Source organism: Camelus dromedarius, chromosome 4, assembly GCF_036321535.1.
Source record: "Camelus dromedarius isolate mCamDro1 chromosome 4, mCamDro1.pat, whole genome shotgun sequence".
NCBI lineage: Eukaryota > Metazoa > Chordata > Mammalia > Artiodactyla > Camelidae > Camelus > Camelus dromedarius.
Genome location: NC_087439.1, coordinates 88,370,209 through 88,396,041, shown reverse-complemented (window position 1 = coordinate 88,396,041; position 25,833 = coordinate 88,370,209). Strand labels below are relative to the sequence as shown.

Genomic DNA, 25,833 nt, shown 5'->3' with positions numbered 1-25,833 from the left:
CACTAAAATTAATTTGAGATGCATCAAAGATGTAAAAGTTAACTTCCAAAATGCTATTATTCTCATAATTTGGGAGTAGGCAAAGATTCCTTAAAGAGAGGAAAAAGCAAGTAACTATAAAACTAAAAATTCACACATTTCATCAAAAAGATAAACTTGTTTGTCAAGATACCAATAAGAAAATAAATGAGAAAGATACAGACTGGGAGAAAATATTCACTAAACATGTATCTGACACAGAAGAATGAACAAATTCTGATATATTCATATAATAAAAAAGGAAAGCTACATGCATCCCCATACATAACTCTCAAAAGTAGTTTTACACAAAAGGACATTCTTAATCATTTTATTTATGTAAGTATGAATAAAAATCAAAACAGTGGTAGCCTTTGGAAGGGGGAAGGACTGAATAGGAAGAGATGTCAAGAAACTTTATACCTTTATAAGGCTTAGTGTTACCAGACTGGATGCATTTATCAAAATTCTTCCAAAGGTACTCTTAAGATTTTTACATTTACCGTATGTAAATTATACTTCAGAAAGTTTTTAACAAATATTGAATTCTAATTAATGATATACAAAAGATTTTAGGGGTAATATAAGCTAATGTTTGCAACTTACTTTGAAATACAAGAAAAGTAAGATGTATGGACAAATGGAGAGATCCACAGATACCCGCTAGCACATATATAGCAAAACGTTTAAAGTACCCTGCAGTTTTAAATTTTTAAACTTGTATGTGTATTTGCACTCCTCATAATAAAATGTTGGGAGGTGGAAGGTAGAAGACAGGCAGATATGGCCACTGTGCTGTGGCTTTGAGAAGCCTCTGCCAGGGACAAGATCTAGCTATGGCCATCCATGAGAGAGGGTTCTAAGACAACGCAGCAGGTAGCCCAACCAGGACCCCCTCAAACAGAGCAGCTGCTGCACTCACACTACCAGGAGTCCCTGCTCACCCGCAGTAAGACTCATGGCACCATGCTGCAGTTAGATGGCACAAAGCAGGACAAGTTCTGGTGCCAGAAGATGACTGGCTCCATCCTTGCAAAGATTCTAGCATCATAGGCCAGTATAAGATCATCCCTGGGGAACTGGTGGAGTTCATGACCCCGTAGAAGAATGACAAAGATACCACCTAAATCTCCAAGAAGTTCCTGCCGGGCACGACCTTTGGCTACTCCTACCCAAAGCTGATCCTGCCTGTGCAGGATGGCTTGACTTTCATGAAACAGAACCAAGAAACCTTCAATGTCATCACCAATTCCTCAAGAATCTATGATCTTAGAGCTTGTTTCAAGTTTCTTCTTACCAGGTCAAAAAAGCACCCAACATCCAGATGGCATCCTCTGTTGACAAGGTAAATGCCAGCTGCTGTGCTAGCAACCAACTAGCATTCTTGCTCTGTAGCAAGAACTCAACAATTTTCAGGTGCCTGGTAGCAGCTGATGCTGGAGGAGTGGAAGAGAGGCATGTGAAAGACTGCAACTCAGATGTGTACCAGGGGGAACTTGTACTGACAGTCTGATTACCAGGCCTAGAATTCACCTGAACTGCTGTGTTTCCCAGAGACTTGAGCTGGCAGGGCCCCCACGATACAGGGTACCTAGTCCTGGAGTAATCACCTGGTCTGAGGCCCCCACTGTCCCAGGACAAATCTAGTTCTATCCCACAGACCAAGTGTTACAGGACCCAGGAAGTTGCCTGGTCCCAGCCAGGCCTGTGCAGGCGGGACTCTGACCCATTTAGCCTCCAATCCTTTGTCAGAGTTTCAAACCCATTTAACCACTTGTAATATGTGAGCCTTACTTGCATCTCGATTCGAACTCTTAAGGGAACAGAAAAAAGGAAATTTTGGAATGAATGGAAACTTGAACACCGGCTAGGTAACTAGATTACTATTAATTTTTATGGATGTAAAAATGGTATGGGTTATATATATATTTTTAAAGTCCTTTTCTAGAGATAACAGCTAGTTCATGAATTTACAGAGGAAATTGTATACTCACATTTGCTTCATGTAATAAAAAAGGGATAAGAGTTTGTTATATTATTCTGTCTACCTGTGTAGATATAGATATATGAACACTTCCACAACAAAAAGTATAAGGAAATAAATAATGTGACATGGGATATCAATGCAACAAAAAGTTAAATAAATGCTCAGAATAGTTACAAACCATCATCCAGCTCCTTCTACAATACTCTGGGTTTTCAGTCATCTTTCAAAAAGATCCACATGTTACAATATGTACAAAACAAAGATAACATTTTCTACATTCTTTTTGTTAATTAGTATTGTAAGATACTTCTCTGAAAGCCAAGAACTAATATCAAAGAATGCACTCTGAACATTTTAAAGATTACTATGTTACCACCGATTAGATTCAGCAGAATTAAAAAAGAACACCTCATCTTTCAAAATAGAAGCCAGACTTAAAGTGTTTCTTCATAAATATGCAGAAATTTAATAAATATCCTCTTAAATAATATAAATATCCTCTTAAATAATGTCTATGTTTTGAGATTAATAAGACCAATACAGAAAAACTATGAGGGCAATTAAAAAGAAACTAAAAAAAAAAAAATTTCATGATAAATGGTTTGAGCAAAATGGCAAGAAAACTGGGATACAGACAGCACATACAGAAAACAAACCAGAGAGCACTATAGTTTAAACATTTCTGCTGGGAATGAAGCAAGAAAAAGATTAACTAGGAAAAAAAACTAAGGTTATAAAAGGATTTATACTGAGCACTGAAAACTTTGGAATTCCGCAGACCAGGAGTCTTCAATCACCTGCAGATCAAACTGGGCCACAGGCCTGTTTTTGTACTTCCCCTGATCATTTGGTTTATACATGTTTAAAGGGTTTTTTTTTTTAAGTTTTTTTCCAAACAAGGATATGCAACAAAGACTTTTATGCAAGTGGCTTACAAAAACTACAATATTTACTATCTGGCCCTTTACAAGAACAGTTTCCCCAACCTCTGCTACAAACAAGGTAATTATAGACCCTGGAATAATGAGACTTGGCCACTCAAGAATAACATTTAATATGCTGTTACTAAAATAACTGCCAAATTTTACTAGTATTATTAAAGCTCAGCATGTAGTTAAAATGCTCCAAGAGTTTAAATATATAACCTGAATATTAATATCAATGACACTACTGCATTCTGTAAAGACTGAAAAATCCCTAATGAAACCACTCTAAGCAAGAAGTTTAAAAAAATATATTGATCCTTCTCCTACAACTATCTTAGATTCTGATTTAACAAATATTTGAGTATCTCTATCATTCGACAAGAAATACGCTGGGAACGTTCACAGGTTGCCTGAGCTCAAAGCATTCTAGCCTTTCTATATTAAGATAGTGTTACTATTTTATAGCAGTAGAATTAAGGCTCAGAGGTATCCTTGTCCAATATTCTCAATTCATCAAGTCCAAATCTGAACCTTTCTTCACAAGACCACTGCACTTCAAGTAATATTTTACAAGCCTGGTGCTAATTTTATCAATTTCCCTACAGAGCTGCAGTTTAAGTTAGACTGTTTCATTTTTAATTGAACTTAAAAGGAATTAATACAACACACTTTGAAACTACATGATAGTTCCATGCAGTGACTCGAGATTCATTCAAAAGCTCATTGTCTTTGCTCTGAGAATAGCTTAGATTCTTTCTATACTGGCCTTCCACTTTATAGAGATTCTGTACTGAGAACGACCATCACTTATTACAGTTTATAATACAGGATGATTTAGGAAATAACTAGCGTCTTGTTTAACCTCATAATAGACTGAGTATATAACATATAAAATGGTGGCTAAATATTTCAGCAAAACTGTCACAGCATGTGAAGTTGGTATTTTAAATTTAGATATAAAAATAATTTTGGGGGGAGGATATAGCTCAGTGGTAGAGTACATGCTTACCATGCATGAGGTCCTGGGTTCAATCCCCAGTACCTCCACTAAAAATAAATCTAATCACAATTAACTAAGTAATTAAATGCTACTATAATTAAATGCAGCTTTTTAAAAATTATTTTAAAAAATAATAATATTCTTTGTGGCAGTGCTTGTTTCTGATTATAAAATGGTTCCAATCTTTCTGAAAGATGCAATTCAACTGCCCAAAATGCCTGAAGAGTTATCTCATAAGATAAGGCCTATTTAAACCATTAAGCACAACTTCTTGAAAAATACTGTCTCCATAATCCCATGTATCTACAATTCCAAACTGAAGCTCCTTCTCACACTTACACCAAAATGGAACTGAAAAAAATAATTCCTATTGTCTCTCTCCCCCTCAGGCTACAAGCTGCACACAAGGGCAGGAATCACGGGCAGTGTCCCCACCACCCAAGGACAATCCCTGGCACACGGTAGGTGGTTAACAAATCTTTGCTTTAAGAAGGAAGAACGAGTCAGTCATGAACGTCAACAGAGGAAGAGCACATCTGAGGATCTGCTGTTTAAGAAGGATTTTTTTAAAGCTATAGTTTCTGGTTTGGGGGTTATTCTAGTCTAGCATAAAGATGATCAAATACTGTCAGTCAATGCATGGTTTTATTTCTACATGTACACTGTATGTCTGTGGAGCATCAGGAGTAACCCTTTTACTCTCAGTTTGCTTCTACATTTTCCTTTTATTGACTTTAATCTACAGCACTATTTGCCAGTCTTCCTTCCATTAAGTTTGATAATCACAAGTTAACCCAATAGTGAAAGTCCTTTAACTACAGGACCATGATTTACCCACACTATCACAAAAGAGGATATATGCAAGAAAACACTAAAGATTTTTTTTCCCTAAAGTAACATGATACAAAAAAAGCATTACAAGGCAATTATGCAGAAATTTTTTGCGAAATATTTTACTTTTGGAAAAAACATCAAAACCATCTCAGTAAATAATAAATAAATACAAAGTACTTTTGCTGTAAAATACTAACATCCGGCATATATGTTTTATAATCTAATAATGTATATGTCTGCTCCATATTAGTCTGAGAATACTAAAGTAGTACTCAAGTTACTTGTAAACCGTATCTGTACACCAAATGTGCTAAGTCATTGCACTGACAGTCTCAATTAATGGCCTCCCTGTATCCTTGCCCTTTGCCCTGTAAATTGGTAGTACTCTCCCACACTGGATTCTGGACATGGCAGCATGACTTTCTCTGGCAGTAAGTAGCTCACAACTGTAATGAAAGCACGTGAAACAGATTTAAGCTATACATGCAGATGATGGTAAGCAGGTTTCCCCACATACAAACATCTGTAGGAATATTCGGAGCATGTGGAATGTAGGTTAATTCTGTTCAACATATTGTGAGTCATCCAGCAATCATGGTGCTTGACTGCTTAAGCAGCAACACTCCCCAGTGACAACCAAATGTGCCCCTCAGAACATTAAAACTCCCTTGTGTGGGTAGAAGATCCAAGACTTCTGCCAGTCAGTATATACTGTCCAATCTTTTAACTTCGGCATGCACTCATTCATGCCAAGACGTATGATAGTGCCTTTTTAATCCAAAATTGACATGACTGAGTGTGGTCCTTTGCAAACTACTTAAGTATAACACATAGTGCAAATATGGCAACATAATTTGAAATGAAAAATAAAGATCTAGATACTTTTCTCTACGCATGTTACACTTAAGATTTAAATGTTTAAGATACACTGAAAATAAAGCACTTGAGATCTGTAACTTTTTTTTATCAAGTTGTGCCAATCGTCCTGCATTTCATAGTATCAATCCTCACCTTCCACACATCTCTTAAATTTTTAAGAACACAGATTCTGTTAATATTATAAAGAATCAAATATACCTAGTCCAATATTTTGATTCTAATATGTCCTTAGGGACACAAGAAAGTATATTTGTCCTCCTTAACAAGTAATTAAGTGGTTGGTATACTTTCCAGCAGTCAGAACCACTGTAAATTTCTCTTTTTCTTTGTGTACTTTTGTTTGCTCTGCCTTCAATATCTTTTCCTGCCAGGCTAAGTTCTAGTCATCCTTAAAAGCCAACAAATGTTTTTACTCTTCTGTGAGATCTTCCCAATCCTCTCTTTTTCACCAGCAGATTGAGTTCCTCTTCCTTATTACTTCTGAAACTTCTTATTCTTATCATTCATTATCTAACAGTGTTATAACTGCTTGTTACTTATCTGCTTCCGTAACTAGACGATGCGTTCTACGTCAGCTAAGCCTGTGTGACACTTCTGTAAACTTCACCCAAGTATCTAGGGCAGTGACTGTCATGGTAAGGGCTTTAAATGGCCTATCAATTTTCTTGACTCTTTTTAGGACTTAAAATTCATAAGTCCATTGAAGTCATCTCTATTGTCCGTATTTTGTTTCTACTTTTTGATATAATGAGTTGCCTAAAATCAAGTATTTTCTTTTATATATTCTAAATTTATTTTGACGTTAGTCTTAAAAACTGTTCCTTCAGAAATCCTGTCATATACAACAACATGGATGAACTCTGAGAACATTATACTAAGTGATGTAGGCAAGTCACAGAAGAATAAACACTAAATGATTCCACTGACATGAGGTATCTAAGAGTCACACTCATGGCAACAGAAAGTAGAATGGTGGTTACTATGCAATGGACATAAAGTCCAATTACACAAGATGAGTAAGTTATAGAGCTCTATTTATAACGCTTTGCCGATAGTTAACAATACTACATGTATACTAAAAAAGTTTTTGAGAGTAAATCTCATGTTAAGAATTTACTATTAAAAAAAGTTCCTTTAATCATAGTATGTTTGGGGCAGTCTCCACCTAACTTTTATCTACTGATAGGTTTGAATGTTTTTTACTTAATTCTCCAATGGACTGTTTGTTATCTTTCCAGTTCTATTAACTTTGACTTTAACTACGATTATTGGATTTTTAATCTAAGAATAGGGTAATATTCTTTCATTTCAGACTCCATTCTGATGTCCAAAATTTTGCCTACAGGCCAAAATTCTAAAAAGTAATTTAAAGTTTGCACTTTCAGGCTAATCCCAAACTTTAGACAAACAGTTCAAATTGTCTTTTAATCTGAAAATATATTTCTACTCTTATTATCATTACACACCTTCTGCCCTTTCATTTTGTTTTAGCTTTTCCTATAAGGCACCTACATCAGTCTGAAACTTGATTACTCAAAATAATTCTTATGGGCAAAATTTGGAAACTTCAAAGTGTACGCTCACTTCCCTAAATCATTTGTTTAAAAATATTTCATAATCTTGAATTTACACTTCTTTACTATTTTAGAACCAAATACACACATGCATCACAAGTAGGCAAGCAACTTTAAGATATCATCACTATCAAAGTATTAGGAAGAAAGAGAGGTAGAGTACAAAATGCCTGCATACATCTTCTGATGGCAAAAAGACTGAATCTAATACAATCTTAAGACTTAACTTCTTTTCTGTCTCCTATCAAACACATGCAACCACAATAGTACAATAAAGTAATATTTCCTTTCTAGGAAGTGATAAAACTTTCCTATTAAAAAATAGGGGCTATTGTTAATCAATTGGGTCAACTGGTTCATCCTTGACCCAAGATTATAAAATAAGCCTGCTTTCTTTGTTAATCTTTTTTTTTTTTTTTAATACCAGACCACCACTTTTACTAAAGGCAAAACATGGAACTAAAGTAAGAAAGCAAAAACCAGAATGGAATTCCTGGAAGCCCATGAAAGCAGAGTACAAAGAAGTTATAACAAAAAGGAAGGAGGGGACCTCAAGTGAAAGCTGATCAAACACCCTAACGAAAGTGTACCACAGTACCACAAAGTTTATTCTCTTTTTCCCTCTCTTTTGTCTTTTAAAGCATAGACTAACAATTACTTCAATACTAGACATCCTCCAAAAGTGCCTTTTATATTCAATACTGACAAATTTTAAATACAGGTTTCACCTCAGGTTTAAGGTAAAGTATTTATGTAGTAGACATTAATTCTAAATGTTATTAAATGAGTACATTCTAAAATACCTAAATACTGAATACAAAAGTAACTTTTTTAGACAGTGAAAATGCACCATTTTAAACAACTTATTCTTTATTAAAATGACTGCCAACAAAAGTTGAAAACTGTTAAAAAAAAAAAACTTACTTCATTTCCATGTTTTTGAAGGAATTCAATTTCCTGTTGTGTGAATGTTGTCATGGAGATGGATTTCACTCTGTGTGGTGGATTTAACCCTCGCCTAAAAGATAAAATATTTTACAGATTTACTATTACATACTGTAGTATTTAAAAAATTACACATCAATGTAAAACATTTTTAATTAGTATATTTAAACTTGGAACAGTGCTTCCAATCCATAAACTAAAAGTATTTAAAAATTATTTTAAACTAGTAATCCTCACAATAAATATGGCAAGGTAAATTTGGTTAGACCCACACTAAATATTGAAAGATAAACTCAAGTAACCACCTAGTTAGAAACACACAGTACCTGTAACACATGAGCTTCTAGGCAACAGAAACACTGTTTTAGATTACGTCTGACAGAAGCAGAATATGTATCTATGACCAGCTCAATGGTAAAGAATTCAAAAAGTTTCCTAAGAAAGTGTCTATGACGTGTCAAGTTTGGAGCTATACAAATATTTTAATCAAACAGTCACTACCTTTAAATTTGAGGATGATTTTAAAAAACTGAAAATTAACCCAAAGAACCTTGAAGTTATTAACCAATAAAAAAAAAAGTTCCATCTCTCCACTGATTCAAATAAGGGTTCATAATAAAGAACATTTTCAATCACCTCAGGAGCTCTTAAGTGTTTAAAAGGAAATTGTAGGGGACACGAAGGGATTAAAGAAATACCTAGACACATGACTAAATGACTTTTAAGGCCCTTTACAACCTTGAAACCTTTTCTGTATAAATGGCCTTAAGAAGATAGTATCTCTAAGTTTCTTGATGTTTTATCATGCATATGAAGAACTAAATAGAAATGTGCTCAGAGAGTAAGAACTATTTACATTTTGTCTGTCACTAAGTGGCCTACTCTACCCACAAGAATAAGGGTTAAAAAAAAAAATCTATGCATAGTAAGAAGGGATCTATGCAAAGTTTCATAAAATCAATTTGGAGTCATATCCTCCATTAAAGACCTCATTTGGAATGCAGGTTCTAGAGCAGATTATTAATATTTTTACAGAATTTGTCATAGTCATTTTGCAATCATCCATGATAATGAGAGTTAACATTGATATGTAATAATAAATAAACCAAAATTCTTCCAAAAATAATCTAGAAACATTTTTGAATAATTAAATAATAATCTAGAAATTAAAAATATTTTAACTCAAAACAGTATTTCAGAATTAACAGAAGCTCCTCAGTTTTTATATCCTGCTGACTCTCCTCCCTTCTGTCAGAGGTAGGCACACCTTTCAGATCATGCTTTAAATTACAAGTTGCACCTTATCCGTTTTACATTTCAAAGCAGAGAAACATTGGGTTTTGTCGTTCTGCTTTAAGTTTTAAACTGATAAATTACTTTCCTTCCAGCTCCTGGTAAGTCACAAAATACAGAAACACAAGACTGCACAGTACAAGAAAATGAACACAGTAATTTCATCCCAGTAAAACTTTCAAGCTTAACTATAAAGAAAAAAAGTACAGTATGAATTACTTTCAAGTACCTTTACAACTAGCAATCACAAATTAAGACTTTAAAGGTATCTTCTAAACTTCCAAAAGTGAAAACTTGGGAAAGTCATTACTCCTTTAAAGCATGACATTTTGTTTTCCAATTCATCCGTATCATGGGAATAAGATTAAATTCATCATTTTCAGGGAAGCTTATTAATTTATGATATTTATTTATTTATGTCCTATCTTACAATTTAAGAAGGAATTAACTTATTAGCGTTCTCTCATTCCTCTGCTCCCTCCCTATCAATTAGCAACTTTGTCTTTCCTTATTCCCTGATACCAACTCCTTGTTCCAGCCAACTCTCTACTCTTCCACCTCCCTTAGAGTATCCTTTTAAAAAATGGAAAAGGCAAAGGAATAACTTTCTAATCAGGAAGTGTCAAGCACTGCTACAAGGATGTTTGTTTTGGGTAAGAAATTCTGGAACAATTGAGTTGTATCCCTTTACTTCTCAAATCATTACATGAGGGAACTCCTGGACTCCTGTCAAGTTGTACTCAACAGATGTAATCTCATGAAAGCACAGCAGTGTAGAGCTCATTCCCTCTTACATCTCAAGGCCCATCCATGTCACAAGGTCCATTTCTGCATAAAGAATGTATTCATATTACTTAAATAAGTGAACAAAATTTTGCAGTTATGAAACAAACACAACCGGAACATATTCATAACCAAAATATGAAAGGATATTTTTCCAAAGTAACAAGAACACTTATTACAGTTTCTTTAAATGAGCTCTTTCAGTGCACTCAAAACAGGAATCAATTTACAAAACTGGTAGATGATTTTGCAAGGCCACATTACTTACATAAATTGAGTAACTCCAAACTTTTACATTTGTTCATGTTGCTTTCTCTAATTGCTCTTTTATATTCCATTAATTCTGGTAGATTAATTGTATTTTCAGGGCAAGAATTGTTCCTTTTTTAGCCTCCAAAAGCTTTGTACATGGATACTACATGTTTATAAAAGTTTAGTTAAAATAAAAAAAATCAAAGGCCATCTCTATCAATCTCTTAAGAATGCAGAATGAGTCTGCAGTGAAAATGAATAGCCTCATACACTATTATGACAGTAGGAAAAATTCACCAACCTGTATCAAAAACCTCATTCATGCCTTATGATCAAGTAATAGCCTTTTACGAATCTATTCTTTAGAATCTTAAGCTTAACTATGTACAAGATGTTCATCAAACATTATCCATGATAGAAAAATAATAAACATTTCATTATCAAAGGGGAAGTGGTTAAATAAGTGACAGCAAAACTGAGTAACTATGCATACTTATGCTTATGCTTTAATTTTTTAAAGATGAGAATTATAGTTTTCTCAAAACTATATTAAAATAACTGCAAAGAAATCAAACATCCCAAAATGTTAAGTCTTTGCCTATAGATGATGGGACTGAATGACTTTTTCTACTTATAATTTTCTATTCTCTCCAAGTTTTCCACAATGAATTTACATTATTCTGTAACAGAAAAAAAAGCAAAAAAAAAAAAATGGACAATTCAATTAACTATTTGTAGTCAAAAAATATGGACTTTTAGCACTGGATATGAATGTCTCTTGAAGAATTAAAGAAAGAAAATGAAAGAGAATTTTTTCCTTTCCAAGGCTTTCTCTCAGTTTTTTTAAAAAAACCCTAGAAAACTTTCCTCCCAAATATACCTACCAGCATCAACAATTTATATTCACTTCATTTCTCTAAAATCAGGCACTACTGACATTTTGGGCCAGAAAATTCTTTATCATGAGGGGGCTGTCCTGGGCACTGTAGGATACAGGGCAGCACCCCAGCCTCTACCCACTAAATGCTGGTGGCATTCCCATGCCAGCGAGATAATGAAAAATTCACCCCAATTCCAACAAAAATTTTACATTTTCCCATAACTTTATTATTTCCAGAATAACAGAAAATAGAAATGAATACTTCTTTCTATAAAAGTATAAATAACAAAGTACACAATTTAAAGTTTACATTGTATATGTTAAAAATTAAACTAGAAAAGACTAAGGAAAGTGTCCACAAAAAATAACCAAGAATAAACTATATAATATCAAAGACACTTAACACAAATTGGTAGGCAAAATATAAGTTAATAAGGCAGAAGGACATTAATATTTATAAAATACCTAGACTGGTACTTTCGGCAGACTAAATATTTTGAAAAGGTTCCTCTGCTAAAATGATACTTCATAAATAATTAAAAAAGAAAAGAAAATCATAATTGTTAACATTTCTAGAAAGTAAGGGAAATCTCTAAGGACCCCCTCTTAGTAAAAGAAAAAAAGACAAAAAAATAAAAAACTGAGCTGAAAACGGAAGAGTGGCCCATGTTATACAAAAATTTTAATGTTGCTCAGATGGCAATTAACAACAATAGCTAAGACAAGATGAGAGAGGTAAACCTGAGAAATCCCTGTTAAACCTAAGACCCTGGATGGAGAATTAAGTAGCTTCAGGTTGGTAGTATCCCTAGCTTCCAGCAAAAGAAAATGAAAATTCACTCAAAAGAAATGCATTTCTAATTTCTAATTTCTGCTATCAGGCTCTGGAAATACTAAATTCAATAAAAGATGAGATTAACAATAAAAATCATCACAAAACAACAAATCACTAAGCTTACATCAGTAGAAATAATCGATTTATATCACCTCTCCCTAAGGCTTTAGTAATCAAATACAAAATATAAACACAGCATATAGGAAATGTTAAAATAAACAAAAGATGGAACAAAAATATGTGATTATCAGAATAAACAGGCAAATTTAAAAGTCAGAACTTTTAGAAATGAAAAATTATTAATGTGGAAATTAAAAATTCAACACATCAGTTAAAGAGCAGATTAGACACACAAAAAGAGAGAACTGGTGAATTAGAAGATAGAAAGAGGAAATAATCCAAAAAGCTGCAAAGGCACATAAGGAGACAGAAGAGACAAGGGTTTTTAGAAAAAAAAAAAAAAAAAAAACAGGGGGGAGGGGTGGCTATTACAAGGTCTAATAAATAATTTTGCTTTTGAGAGACAGAACTGAAATAATGAAGGAGAGGCAATATTTGAAGAGACAACTGGCTGAGATTTTTCAGAGCAAATGAAAGTCATGCATCTATAGATGCAGGAAGAACAGCTTATCAAAATCAGGACAAATAAAATTCATACTTAGAAACATTTTGTTGAAACTTCAAAGATAAAGAGAACACCTTAAAAGCAATCAGAAAGAAAAGACAAAGGAAACAAGATCTGACTGAAAGTGGACTTCTCAACAGAAACAAGAGAACAGTGGAAAATTATCTTTAAGTGGTAAGAAAAAAATGACAGTTGTGAGCCCAGCAAAAATACCTTTGAAGTGTAGGATAAAAATGTTATTTTCAGATAAACAGAAACTGAAGTGTGCCCCCAGGAGATCTTCACTAAGGAAACATACAGTTGGCCCTCGGTATCCAGGGATTCAACTAACTGTAGATCAAAATATTGTAGAAAAAAACTCCAGAAAGTTCCAAAAAGCAAATTTTGATTTTTCCATGTGCCTGGCAACTATTTACACAGAATTCACTTTACATTTACAACTATTTACTTAGTATTCACAGTGTGCTAGGAACTATAATTAGAAATGATTTAAAGTATACAGAACAAAGTGTGTAAATTATATGCACCTTACATAAGGCACTTGAGTATCCTTGAATTTGGACGTCTGTGGGGCATCCTAGAATCAATCCCCCACACGTACCGAGGGATAACTGTATACTGTATACATTTTAAGAAGAAAAATGACAAGAAGGCCCTGAGATGCAAAGAAGTGAGCAAAGAAACTGGGAATGTGTTGGCAAACCTAAACAAAAATCACCTGATTTCAAAACATCCTATTTATGGTGGAAGAGAGGGAGTAAATTTAACATTCTGACCACAATAGTATATAAGGGAGACTACCTTGTATTTTTAAAGCACTTGTATTATTAGGGGAAGGTTAAAATACTGATTAACTATAGAATGTTATTATGGAGAAAAAAAATTTCAATGCTGATCATAAAATAACACGGAATTTATATCTTCCAAACCAGTATAAAGGGGACATCAAATCAAACAATAACACTTTCATTTTTAAAATAAAATTAAACTTACCATATGACCTAATAATTCTACCCCTAATATTTACCCAGGTGAAACAAAAACGTGTTCACCCAGAAATCTGTATATAAATAGCTGTATGAAACAACTGAGTTGTTTTATTATGTACATCAAAAACTACAGATAGCCCAAATGTCCCTCAAATGAAAAATGAGTAAACACACAATGAAATATTACTCAGCAATAAGGAGAAATGAACTACTAGAATATATAACAACTAACCTGAATTAATCTTAAAGGTACTATGCTAAGTAAAGAAGGCAGTCTAAAAAGGCTATATATACTGTATGATTCCATTTACATGAAACTTCCAGAAAGAAAAACTATATTGTTAGAAAACAGACCAGTAGTGGCCAGGGGTTAAGAAAAGACAAGGGTTAAGAAGAGTCTTGAGGAGTGACTGAACAGTTCTGTTCCACGTTCTGACTGTGGTGGTAGTTACATGAATCTATACAGGTGTTAAGACTCAGAACTGTGCAACAAAAGTCAGTGTTAACGTATGTCAACTTAAGATTCAATGTTACTATCTACAGTAACCACATTTTTTACACAAATTACAATAAATTTTTCTCATTAGCAGATCATATTCTCCATCTACCAAGTTTGATCACTTGAATGAAACCCTCAATCAAAATTGAATTATTTATCTAGTTATTTGTAAGGTGTATTCCTGGAAGTTGGTGCCACTTCCTCTTTTTTTGCTAAGCCTAGTCTAGCTGTCATGTGAATTCAGTGTTTATAAAACACTCTACTGTAATGACATTAGTCATAACTATTGGATGAAAGTGTCAGGCAAGTAAACCACATCATTTTTACAGTGCCAATACTGAAGTACCACCCATTCTGTATCCTAAAACACACATTCTAAGTCTCCAGTTTTGTGAAAAAAATAAATTAATGACTCATTTAATAACAGCAGTATTGATATTTTGAAAGCATGTTTCCCAGTTAATTGGTTTCAAGAAATTCCAAAGTCACCTACTGGTGGAGCCCAATATGTTTTTGCAGTATAATTAAGTCATATGCAGATCCCCACGAGTTTTAGTTTTAACGACCACCACCCAGGTACGACTGCAACCAGATGGTGTGACTCATTCCATATGTACACCAGTATGCTACTCTTAACTATGTCTCAAACACTCTTGCAAATAGCCATTTGTTCAACTCAAATAACAATGCATGCTGGATGAATAAGAAAGCTTATTTATTTAGCTAGTTTTATTAACTGTTTTTCTCCTGCCGGGGGAAAAGCCAGTTAAATTTTTTATTAAGCTGTGGAAATTTATGTGATTGTTAATGTTGGCATAAAGTAATAAAGCTAATTTGACATTTAGATCTATCCCAATCCTAGTTACTTAGTAAAAATATTACATACAATGTTTCACATTATAAAAATAATACATTTAAAATCTACAACAGATAGAAGATGCCTTTAACAGGTTATCAAAAATCTACAGACTTTTGATGACAAGATACTGCATGTGTTAGATAGTCCAAAATATTAATCTTCCAGACCCCAAAGTTAAAACACTGAAAATACACACACATAATCTATGTGCAAGCCATAATTGTTATTCTGGGGTTTTATTTTTGAAAGTCAGAAATACTACACTGTAAGGTCCTTGTAACATTTAGGGCAAGCACCTAAAAAAATAATACCCAAGTAACAATTTAAACCTAATTAAGGTATTCCAGATAAAAGCCAAAAATGTCTCCACTACCTCGCTAAACTCCACTGAGCTGATAGTAAAGAAATAAAACAGCAGTAACCCACAAAGAGTGACAGAGAACAAGGGAGCAACCCAAAGGCACACTACAGTTCTCTCATAACAAAACCTAGAAAATACAGCAGCAGTAACTGAATTTGCAAAGAAGAGAAAGCCAAAGCATAAGCCCTTGCAGAGGTGGGAGAAGCCAACTAAAAGGTAACTCCCACCACAGAGCCCCTGAAAGATTCACAAAAGGAATCAAGCCACAGGCTGGGGGGATTTACATAGGGTCAAAAGTAGATTCCCAGCTCCCCAACATCCAAAAGACTCCTCCCACCAAGCACCAGGCAGAAGTCTGAGGGAAAACTTAATCTGAAGAGACTATACCAAGTAGACTCTGGACTCAAGCACAGCTGCGGACTGCTGCTGGGCGCTACGCTGAAAACGGGGGCTTATCTGAGACCCTGCGCACTGAATGACAGATTCTATGCCCCCAGTTGCCTCCCTCATCTTGGTTCCTAGAAAAATGGCAGCCAGGCTTTTTAATAAAACACAAGAAGTTGGAGAAAACATCTCTGAACTAAAAAAAATGTGTGAGTTTCCAAGCGAACAAGTACAAAAAAATGTCTAAGTCATTGAACAAAAAGACTTAAACCAAAATAATTCAATGTAAGTTTCAGAATAGCAGGGACAAAAAGATCACATATACTCCCAAAGAAGGAGTGGAAAATGGGGCACAAAAGATGAGTAATAAGAACGGCATCAAATTTCTCAATAGCAATACTGAAGGTTTAAAGACAATGAAGCGATGCCATAAAAATTCCAAGGGTAAAATATTTTCACCTTTGTGAATGCAGACAAACTGGTAATTTAAAAATGAAGGCAGAATAAGACATTTTCAGCCATCCAGCTCTCAAAAATGATCTCCCATTAACCTTTAATCAGGAGGCTAATGGAAATGTGGGGGTCCTGGAAAGAGAGGGTTCAACACAGGTTAGGCATAAAGGGAATTTCCAGAAAGAAGGCAGAAGAAAAGTCTCAGGATGACAGCTGCAGAGCAGGCCCAGAGAGCAGCACTTCCAGACCAGAGGATGACAGAAGTACCCAGGACACAGGAAAACCAAACACCTGACACATCTGATCATACTGAAAAAGTTTTCTACCTCAGCCAGGGATAACTTACCTGAGGATACATTAATGATATGTGCATGGAAAACAGAGCAAATGAAGAAAACTACACAATTATAAACTTCAGGGGGAAAGGGTTGTACAAGAAAGAAAACATATCAGTAATATACTACATAACTTAGCTGAGAACAGTATGCACATAATGCAATAAAAACTAAGTATTTAATCAAAAATTGTGATAGTATATTGAAGGAACAGATGCAGAGTATAGCTGGAGAGGGTGAGAAGAATGTTAAGAGGGCCAAAGCCTTATCTTTCCCCTTGTACAGTACAGAAGTCAACAGATAAAAGCCAAAATTAAATAAATAAATAAATAAATAAATAAATAAATAAATAAATAAATAAATAAATAAATAAATAAATAAATAAATAGCTGTAAGCATGTTAGAAATACTAAGGTAAATATAGAAGGGAACAGACAAGAGTTCAAAGTCACTGTCTATGGTTATCAGAAATGGAGGAAGAAAACAGGTGAATGTTGTTGATCATTGTAAGCCTTTGATTTTTAAAGGCACTTGCTTTATGTGCATGTATTCTTCTGATTAAAACTAAAAAACTGAATTAAAAAGTAAACATAAAAAATAAAAAATAAAGTTCTTTCTTTTCAAAATCAAATTTAACTGACATATATATGGGGGGGAGGCTGTTTTCTTAAAACATGAGAAATTTTTTAAATTTCAAAAATATCTAGACTTTACTGACACTAGTAATGTTTTTTATAGAAGTACCTAATTGAAAACAACTGTTCCAAGTTAGAGCCAAGATTCATAAAGAAAAATTTGAAGAAAAAAAGAGGAAGTTTTCACATCTTCCCACATTATTAGTTCTGCTGATTTTCGTACTTCCCCCATCAAAGATCTTGCAAAATTAACCAAAAAAATGGGGGAAGAACAAGAATTTTTAGAATCTGACACAAGGAAAAGTCCTCTTCCTTTTCTAAACATCTATGTTTCTCTATAACTTCCACATCTGGTCTTATATCTCCCCCTGCAGAACAAACCTATTACCTCTTCCACATAAAGGCCTTAAACTACCCAAAGATAGTGACCATATGTACCGCTCCCCATCCCCACCCCATAGTCTTTTCTTTTTTAAGCTAACAATACTCTGGTCCCTGCAAATATTCCTGTTACACAGAATTTCAACTCTCCTCATCATCCTAATCAAATTCCTTACACAATGATCTAGTTTGTTAATTCACTCATAAAATAAGCAACTAGAATACAAGCAAAGTGTAATTATTATGACTTCCCTCCCTCTAAAAAACAGCTATGGTACCAATCAAAAAGAGACTGTCTTACTCAAGAGTCTTTGGAAAAATACAACGTTCTAACTTAAAAAACAAACAAAAACTCATTCATCGTATTTCAAACAAATCAAATAAGGTTCCCATCCCTATTCTAAGTTAAAGAATTCGATTCTAATCACTGTCCAACCAGGTGTCTCTATGGCAACAGCTCTCATGTGTGAGGCTGTTAAGGTTGTCACCAGGAACCTGCTATTAACAAAGTACCTGAGATTATGAATTTTTTATACACACTAGAGGAATCCAAAATGTATATTCCTGGACAATCATGATCTGACTACAGGGACTGGGAAATGCATTACTGAGTGGGAGAAAACATGGGAAGGGTAACGGCACCTCGTCCCGATTATCTGCACAGAAGCTTCTCAAGACTGTGAGCATTATTGAGAGTTACAAACAAGGCAACCATGGCCATCATTAATCCACCAAACGTCATCAATAAATAAAGGTACGGATTACATTAAAAAAAAATGTGAGCATTATGCACGTTGCACAGAAAAGACTAAAAATGATCAGCCTGGGGTTTTGCTTGTCTTCCAGTGTACTGAAATAGACACAGAGGTCTAAAGAGGCAATAAGTTTTAAATTGAGGTCCAGAGGTCGGCAGGTTCCTTAAAAGAATGTTTCAATTCTTTTTACTTCTAATCCAACATGCTAATAATATTTAAACTTTTAACACAAATTTAATCCAGATAAGTTGTACAACCACTACTTTAAAACTGACTAAAGGTCAGTGTTTACAATCACACTGAGCCACAATCATAGACAAATGAGAGAAGAAAAGAGATGAACTTGAGAGGAAATGCCTTGGTAACAAGTTAAGATCAAACGATGTCACCAACCCATTTGTCAAAGTCTTCCAAGGACAGAAGGTGTTCACAAGTACCTCAGAAGAGTCTCTCTTAATCAGTTTGCTGGATGAATCCATGTTTGTCCTTCCTGCTGAAAAACCTCCAGCAAACACCTACTGCACAATAAACATTCATGCTAGAAGGCCCTCTCTCCTGTTCCTTCCGACTGAGTTTTATGCCTATCAAGGGCAGTCTGGTATAATACTTGGTAATACAGTTCGTATAGTATTTGGTAAACACATAAATTAATTAAATATTATGTAAAACAATGACACATGAGTGAGAATTGTTTCCATGAAAACTAAGTGAAGTCTTTTAAAAACTGAGTCACTATGAAAAACTGATATTTAACTGATATTAACAAAAACTATAAAAGATCTACACTGAAAAAAAAAGATCAAGAACAATTCTACACTCAGAAAATGGCTTTAAAAGTAACTTAACATTCTAAAAATCTTATGTAACACAAAGTAAATCTAAGTTATATTGCGGGGACAAAGCATCTAATCAGCAGAACCATATTCAAAGAAATGCCCTAAGTGTTACATAAGAGCTCTGCAAAATTGACAATTATATGTTAAAATCTAAAAATCTAAGTTTGATGTGTGTGTGTATGTTATCTTTCTTATGACTGCTTGCCTTCGTTGCCTTTTTTGATAAATCTAACCACTATCAACCCTGAATGCATAGGATAAGGGGTTTTAATTACAGTTCAACACAAAAAATAGCAAAATAATTCATGGCAGTACAGATGTGCCAAATTAAAAAAAATCAGTAACAGAACTGGTCAGCACCATATCTCATTCCACTCACAATACATAACAGTAGCTTCTGAATAAAATTCAAAGTAAATAACATACATTTGAAGCTAATCAAAGCTACAATTTTAAAAAAGCATGACATAACCATAAAACAAAAATGCATGATACACCCACAAACTACCTGTCCTGCATTTGAAAACCCAATGAAGTAAAATCTACCATTTAAATCCCTCAAGTACAGAATTCACAACAATTTACAATAAATATTGTAAATAAGAATATAAGCTAATTTTATAATTTAAAGTTTTGGTAGGTAACAGTACATTCCTAATAGGATTTTTTTTTTAGTATCTTAATTTGGGGGGGGGGGGTTAGGTTGGTTTATTTCTTTGTTTGTTGGCTTATTTATTTTAATGGAGGTACTGGGGATTGAATCCAGGACTTTGTGCATGCTAAGCACACACTCTACTACTGAACTACACCCTCCCCTTTTCTCATATGTTTCTTACTAGAATAATGTCTGACACATAGCAAACATTCAGTAACTGTAACCAGTAATTATTACTTTATTTTTCATTTCAATAAATATTTTATTGTATCCCCAACACATGTACTAGTGCCTGGACTTAAATGAGTAACTGTTTTAAAAAAAAAAAAAAAAAAAAAAACCTCTATCCTGCACAATTCAAACAGTATCAAAAAGTTTTCCCACTTACACTAAATTGAAATTGTACTATGCTGTCAAAATCTCTCACTGAATATAGTCACGTTATGAGTACTAAAAAAAAAAAAAAGGAATTAAGAATATAAATCACTGCCCACTGTGACCTCATGTGGTACTGAATATTGCAATCCACTCTAACATTCGTAATGGCATAAAAACAAATTAAATGCCTCTTTCCATCTCTCCAACTTTAATTTTTAAGTTTAAATTCTTATAATAAAGACTCACTATAAGAGTCAAAATGCACACAAAACTAATAGAGTGTAAGTTACTATCTGGTTACTTTTATCCACCTGTGAAATTCCAAGTTTGAATGCACTCACTGTCCACATAAAATAGCTGGTATTAAGGAGGAAAATGTGTTTCTCAAATGTTATTTAAATTCTCTCTGAAAAGTTTATGAATCATTCTTTAAGGATAAGACAATTATCTTATTATTTACGAATTACACTAATGTTAACAATCTCCACAAAACAAATAATTTGGCCTAAACCTAGTACTTAAATTAACTAAAAGTTCTTTTACATGAAGGCAGTATTTTATTGTTGGCTGTAATGGAGTGCCATTCATAATTCTAAGTACTTCTGTAGACAGAAAAAGAGTGATAAGTCAATGTTAGAACACCCTCATTCTACCTCAGTGACAGTTTAACTGCATCTAAATCTAAGGTCTATTTTAAAGTTTCACAATATGAATTCAGTTACATATTCAGAATGAACATCATACAAGCATGGAGTACAGTCATCTGAAAAAAAAAAAGAAAAGATTAGTGGAGTCTAGTAATATAAACAAGATGCTTGTTCAATTTATTTAAACAATGATACTACTAAATAAATGGTAAAAGGCATGTGACCATCCTAAAATTCTTAACAGTAGATATGACTATCCTAAAATCTAAAATTCTTGATAGTAGATACCATTTACTGTGTATCAGCATTTTCCTGGCACATTAAGGTTTCTGAGTGGCAGCTCGCATGCCTTATTTCATATTTGTGTATACACTGCTTAGCCCCATCCTCAAAATAATACATGTTCAATATTCAATGAATTGTACCACTTAATCCTCAGAACAACCTTAAGCTATTTATTGTCATCTTATCACAAATAAAGTGAGGTTGAGAGAATGGATCCAAGTCAACCTACAGACAGCAGCCCTGTTTAATACTTTGCCCAAAGTCACAAAGCTAGTGGTGTCAAAATCTGACTTCAAAATTCATATTCTTTCAATTATATCATGTCATCTAAATAACAAAAGCATAATTATTCTTAAATTCAATAGTTGTATTATTCTTCAATTATTTTCCTGCATTATTGCTTTTCAAAGAAAAAATCTTCAGGATGTATCATCCCTTCAGTATTTCTACAGTAGACATTTGATCTGGCATCCAATCTTTCCTTCACTAGGATCCCAGATTTCTGATTTGGGAACTCTGATAGGCGATCCCTATTGTTCCAATGATATCATCACAGAACATGAGTTCACTGAGGGCACTGGTTCAAGGCAGCCATATGAGGGAAATCTAGGCAACATCACAATGCCACTGGATAAACTCTTTAAAAACAAACAATAGAGGGGATGGGAGAGCTCAGTGGTAGAGCATGTGCTTAGCATGCACCAGGTCATGGGTTCAATCCCCAGTACTTCCATTAAAATAAACAAACCAACCTAACTAATCTACATCCGAAATGTGTAAGGTAAACCTTATCCTCATCTTTTCATGAGAAAATTCAAACTGAAAGAGACTGAGCAACATTCTCAATACTACTCAGCTAGTAAGTGGGGTCGGGATTCAAAACCAGGTTTATCTTGCTCCTAAAAACTTGTTCTTTCAACTACATGAAACTGCCTGCCATGTGGATCTTGTCTTTAAAGGTCTTTGCTCAGGCATCAAATCTCTGAAGCTTTCCCTAACTATTTATGTATTTCAGGGATAGCTCATTCAAAGAAATGAAATTCTACAATGTATCATGACTATGTTTACATACTTAGAATCAAGCTCCTTAAGGATAGCCGGATCCAAATAGAACTAACGCCTCCCACAGTATGGTGACACAGGCCAAGTGAGCAAAGATACTTGTTGACCCACCAGTCAACAGAGATACGGAGTCCCATCTATTAGAGATGAAATTCCATTAAAATGAACAATTGTCATTATACTGAGATATCCTTTTGCATATGTTTCTGAAATGTAGAATCTAGGAAGCAATTTGTAAATATTTCTTGATATTACATATTTGCTGTAAAAAACTAAATTTATCATTATAAAGGGCTACAAAGAAATGTCAGAAATCCCAGATCAATGGATATATATATTTTTTCAAAGCAAATACTTTAAATGTATCAAAGGACCTTGTGTTTAGTAAAAACAGGGCATACTTATTACTCTCATAATAAAAGTCAAGTGTACTTTAAACAAATTGGACTACTGGCTTCATTTTAGAAATAAAGTTGCCCAACAACACCTTTATTTGTAAATGAAGAGCATGAACCGGACTATCTCCTAGATACCACCTCGCTCTGTAATTCTGCTGTAATTCAGTAACATCAGTGATTATCAGCTTCTCTGAGTGCTTTCATGACTCTACAATCTATAAGTAACCTCTTAGACAAGGTCTCTCCTATCATACTATTTTAGTGCATACTTACCCGTGACATTTTTCTCATTTATTCATTGTGTCACCATCTCCCCCACTAGAATGTAAGCACCAAGAGAATGATTTTGCTGTATTCATCCCAAGGCTTCACAAAGAACCTAGTAGGTACCCAATAAATGTTCACTGAGAAAAAAATAACAGGGTTTAAAACTAATAACTTGCCCAACTTAAGAAAAAAGAAAGCAAATCGTACTACTGGGCATGCCTCGCATTTTCCAAGTATGAATTTTATATATTATATACTTTGTCTCAGTATTAACCTTATAAAGTTTTTTTTGGGGGGAGGGTACCATTATTTGAAGAAATGGTACAAATGAAAGAAGTTAAGTAGATGTTTGGCACAACAAAGATTTTAATTTAGAAGCCTGAATTTTATTAATTTAGCAACTACCACTTCGTCAATAACTTACTTTGATTACAAGATAATTAGTACATAAAAACAACATATAAGGTTCGAAAATCATCTGTAAACTCTCCAAAAAAAAAAAACTTCAATCACAGCAAAAAAAAAAAAAAAAGTATTATCAAAATAAAGCTTAATGAAGCAAAGAAGAACAAATACAAACCGTTCCAGTACTTCAAGACGGTAGTCTTAAAATAATGTTGTCTTTTCATCTCTCCCCATTCCTGTACACGGCCAGGACACTTGGACATTGATGGAGAAATCTCACAGATATCCCCACCATATTAACAATGACACAGCTCCCACTTATTTCCATTAAAACTTTCCCCAAACTCCTCAAGACTCTCTTTAGACCACAAAGCTAAAGCCCCCACAACCTAACCTCTGCTTTCTCTGCCTCCCTCTCCTGCAATTAAGCCTAACTTTTCCCTTGGGATTCACATCTCTGCCATCAAAACATTTTAACCCTCTACTATTTCTAAGCGCCGGCGTTCTCACTCGCGACCCGAAGGAAAAAACCCAGGCTAAGCGTCCCTGCTCTCTCACCCCAACTTCTCCCCCGACCCCCACTACCGGCGCCCGGCAGGTGCCTCGCTCGGGACCGCCGCGCCCCTGCGCCGAGAGGCGGGGCACACAAAGGACCCGCACAGCCCTCCCCAGCATCCTCCCGTCTCTCCCCTGCAGCCCCGCCAAGTCAGCGCCAGGGAGAGCCGAGGCCCGAGGCCCGAGGGAGGCGGCGAGGGCTCCGCGGGGACCTTAGAGACTGACCCGGGGCGCCCCCGCCTGACCCCACTCCACCCCCACGCCCCACCCACAAAGGCTGCCGGGCCTGGACCCTGGCCCGGAGAAAAAGAAAGCGCATCCCCGGCCCGGCGGCCCGGGCCCAACGCATCCCGCCCCCCGGCCCCGGCCCCGGCCCCGGCCGCCCCCGCCTCCGCGAGCCCGCGCCCCAACCGCCGCCCCGGCCTGACCCCCGCAGGGCCGCCGCCCCGCCGCCCGCCGCCCGCGCCCCACGCCCGGGGAAGGGCCCCCCGCCCTCCCGGCGGCCCCGCACTCACAGGCTGCCGGAGCAGGAGGTACACACGAAGGAGCCGACCGTCATGTTCACGTAGGTGGGGCCGCGCTGGTCGCAGTCAAAGCACTTTCGGTTGTGCGGGAGGCCGGTCATGTCCCGCAGCATCTTCAGGTGCTTCTCCTCCTGCTTCCGCTTCGCGCTAGCCGCCATGGCCACGGCGCCGAGGGAGGAGGCCGGCAGGGCCGGGAGCCGGGCGGCGCTGCGCCGGGGACCCGCGGTCCCACCGGCCGCCCTGGCCGCGGCCGCCGCCCTCCGTCAGCGCGCGCCGCCCGCGCGGTACCGGCCGCCGCGGCTCGACTCGACTGCGCTGGGCGCGGCGCGGGGCGAAGCGGCGCGAGCGCTGCGGAGCGCGGGCTGACGGGCCACACCAACCGGCCCGGCCGGGACAACCGCCGCCACCGCCGCCACCTTCCCGACTTCTCCTGAGGGGAAAAGACGAGGAAGGGGGACGGCAAGAGGAGGCCCGCCCCGGGCGGCCGGAGGCCAAGCATCGGATGGCGCCCCCTGCTGGCCAGGAGGAGTTACTGCTGCGACGCTGACAGTGCCAAGCACATTACTTGGGACTCAGTACCCTTGCCCTTCCTGTTCCCTCTACAGCAGGGTTTCTCAACCGTACCCCTACCGACATTTTGGAGTAGATAATTTTGGGGAGTGGGGGCTATCCTATGCATTGTCGGATACTGAACAGCATCCCGGGCCTTTAACCACAAGATGCCAGAACGACCTCCCCACCCTACCCCCAACCAAAAATCCTCAGACGATGCTAAATATGGAGAGATGGTAGAGGGAGGTCAAATCAACTAGGCTGAGAACTACTGCTCCGAGTGGAAGGCCCGTCAGCCGTGCATCCGTGCATGGCAGGCACCTAACCCTCAACCCAATCAGCCCATGTCCCTGGACGGTCACTCTCCATGAAATGGCTGTGTCCTGCGTTCTTCATAGTTCTGGATTTTTGAAATCCTGCTCCGTATTTAGTGTTTACTGTGTTTTTTCTGGGATCTCCCTTTAGTCTCCAAACAGCCTAGGTCCCAGTGTTTACTTCAGTACTCTACCCTCTGCCCCTCCCAGAGCTGGAGGCTAGGTGCTCAGTATTTATGGAATGGATGTATCTCATTTAATCTTCACGAAATCCCTTTGAGGTAAGCATTGTTATTCTTTCCATTTCACAAATCTGGAAGCTGAAACTCTGGGGGATTAAGTAAATTTACTCTAGGATACACAAGGGTTGGCTCAGACAGTCAGACTGCAGGACTCAAATCCCTTAATCACTCCAAGAATCCACAGCCAGCAGGACGTTAAAAGAAAAAACCCTCCCTGCCCCTCATTTCCCA

General features: G+C 36.3%; 1 protein-coding gene and 1 non-coding gene across 14 annotated transcripts in view; one reads left to right on the top strand and one right to left on the bottom strand.

The window, feature by feature from the left end:
• The window catches only part of AGFG1 (ArfGAP with FG repeats 1), a 70,322-nt gene extending 45,419 nt beyond the window's left edge, over nucleotides 1-24,903 (bottom strand). For 5 of the 13 annotated variants that reach the window (XM_064485224.1, XM_064485226.1, XM_064485230.1 and 2 more), the window contains exons 1-2: nucleotides 24,486-24,719; nucleotides 8,143-8,236 (exon numbers count right to left, since the gene is read on the bottom strand). In XM_064485224.1, coding sequence (XP_064341294.1) covers nucleotides 8,143-8,236; nucleotides 24,486-24,652 — 261 coding nt within the window. In that variant the 5' untranslated portion in view covers nucleotides 24,653-24,719. Of the gene's footprint in view, nucleotides 1-8,142; nucleotides 8,237-20,361; nucleotides 21,115-23,016; nucleotides 23,192-23,590; nucleotides 24,084-24,485 lie in introns of those variants that run through there. The other 8 variants (XM_064485228.1, XM_064485231.1, XM_064485233.1 and 5 more) reach the window with 6 other exon arrangements.
• On the top strand, nucleotides 3,906-3,978 carry TRNAG-ACC (transfer RNA glycine (anticodon ACC)). The gene has a single exon. It is a non-coding gene; the product is annotated as a tRNA-Gly (tRNA).
• Nucleotides 24,904-25,833: the final 930 nt, after the last annotated feature.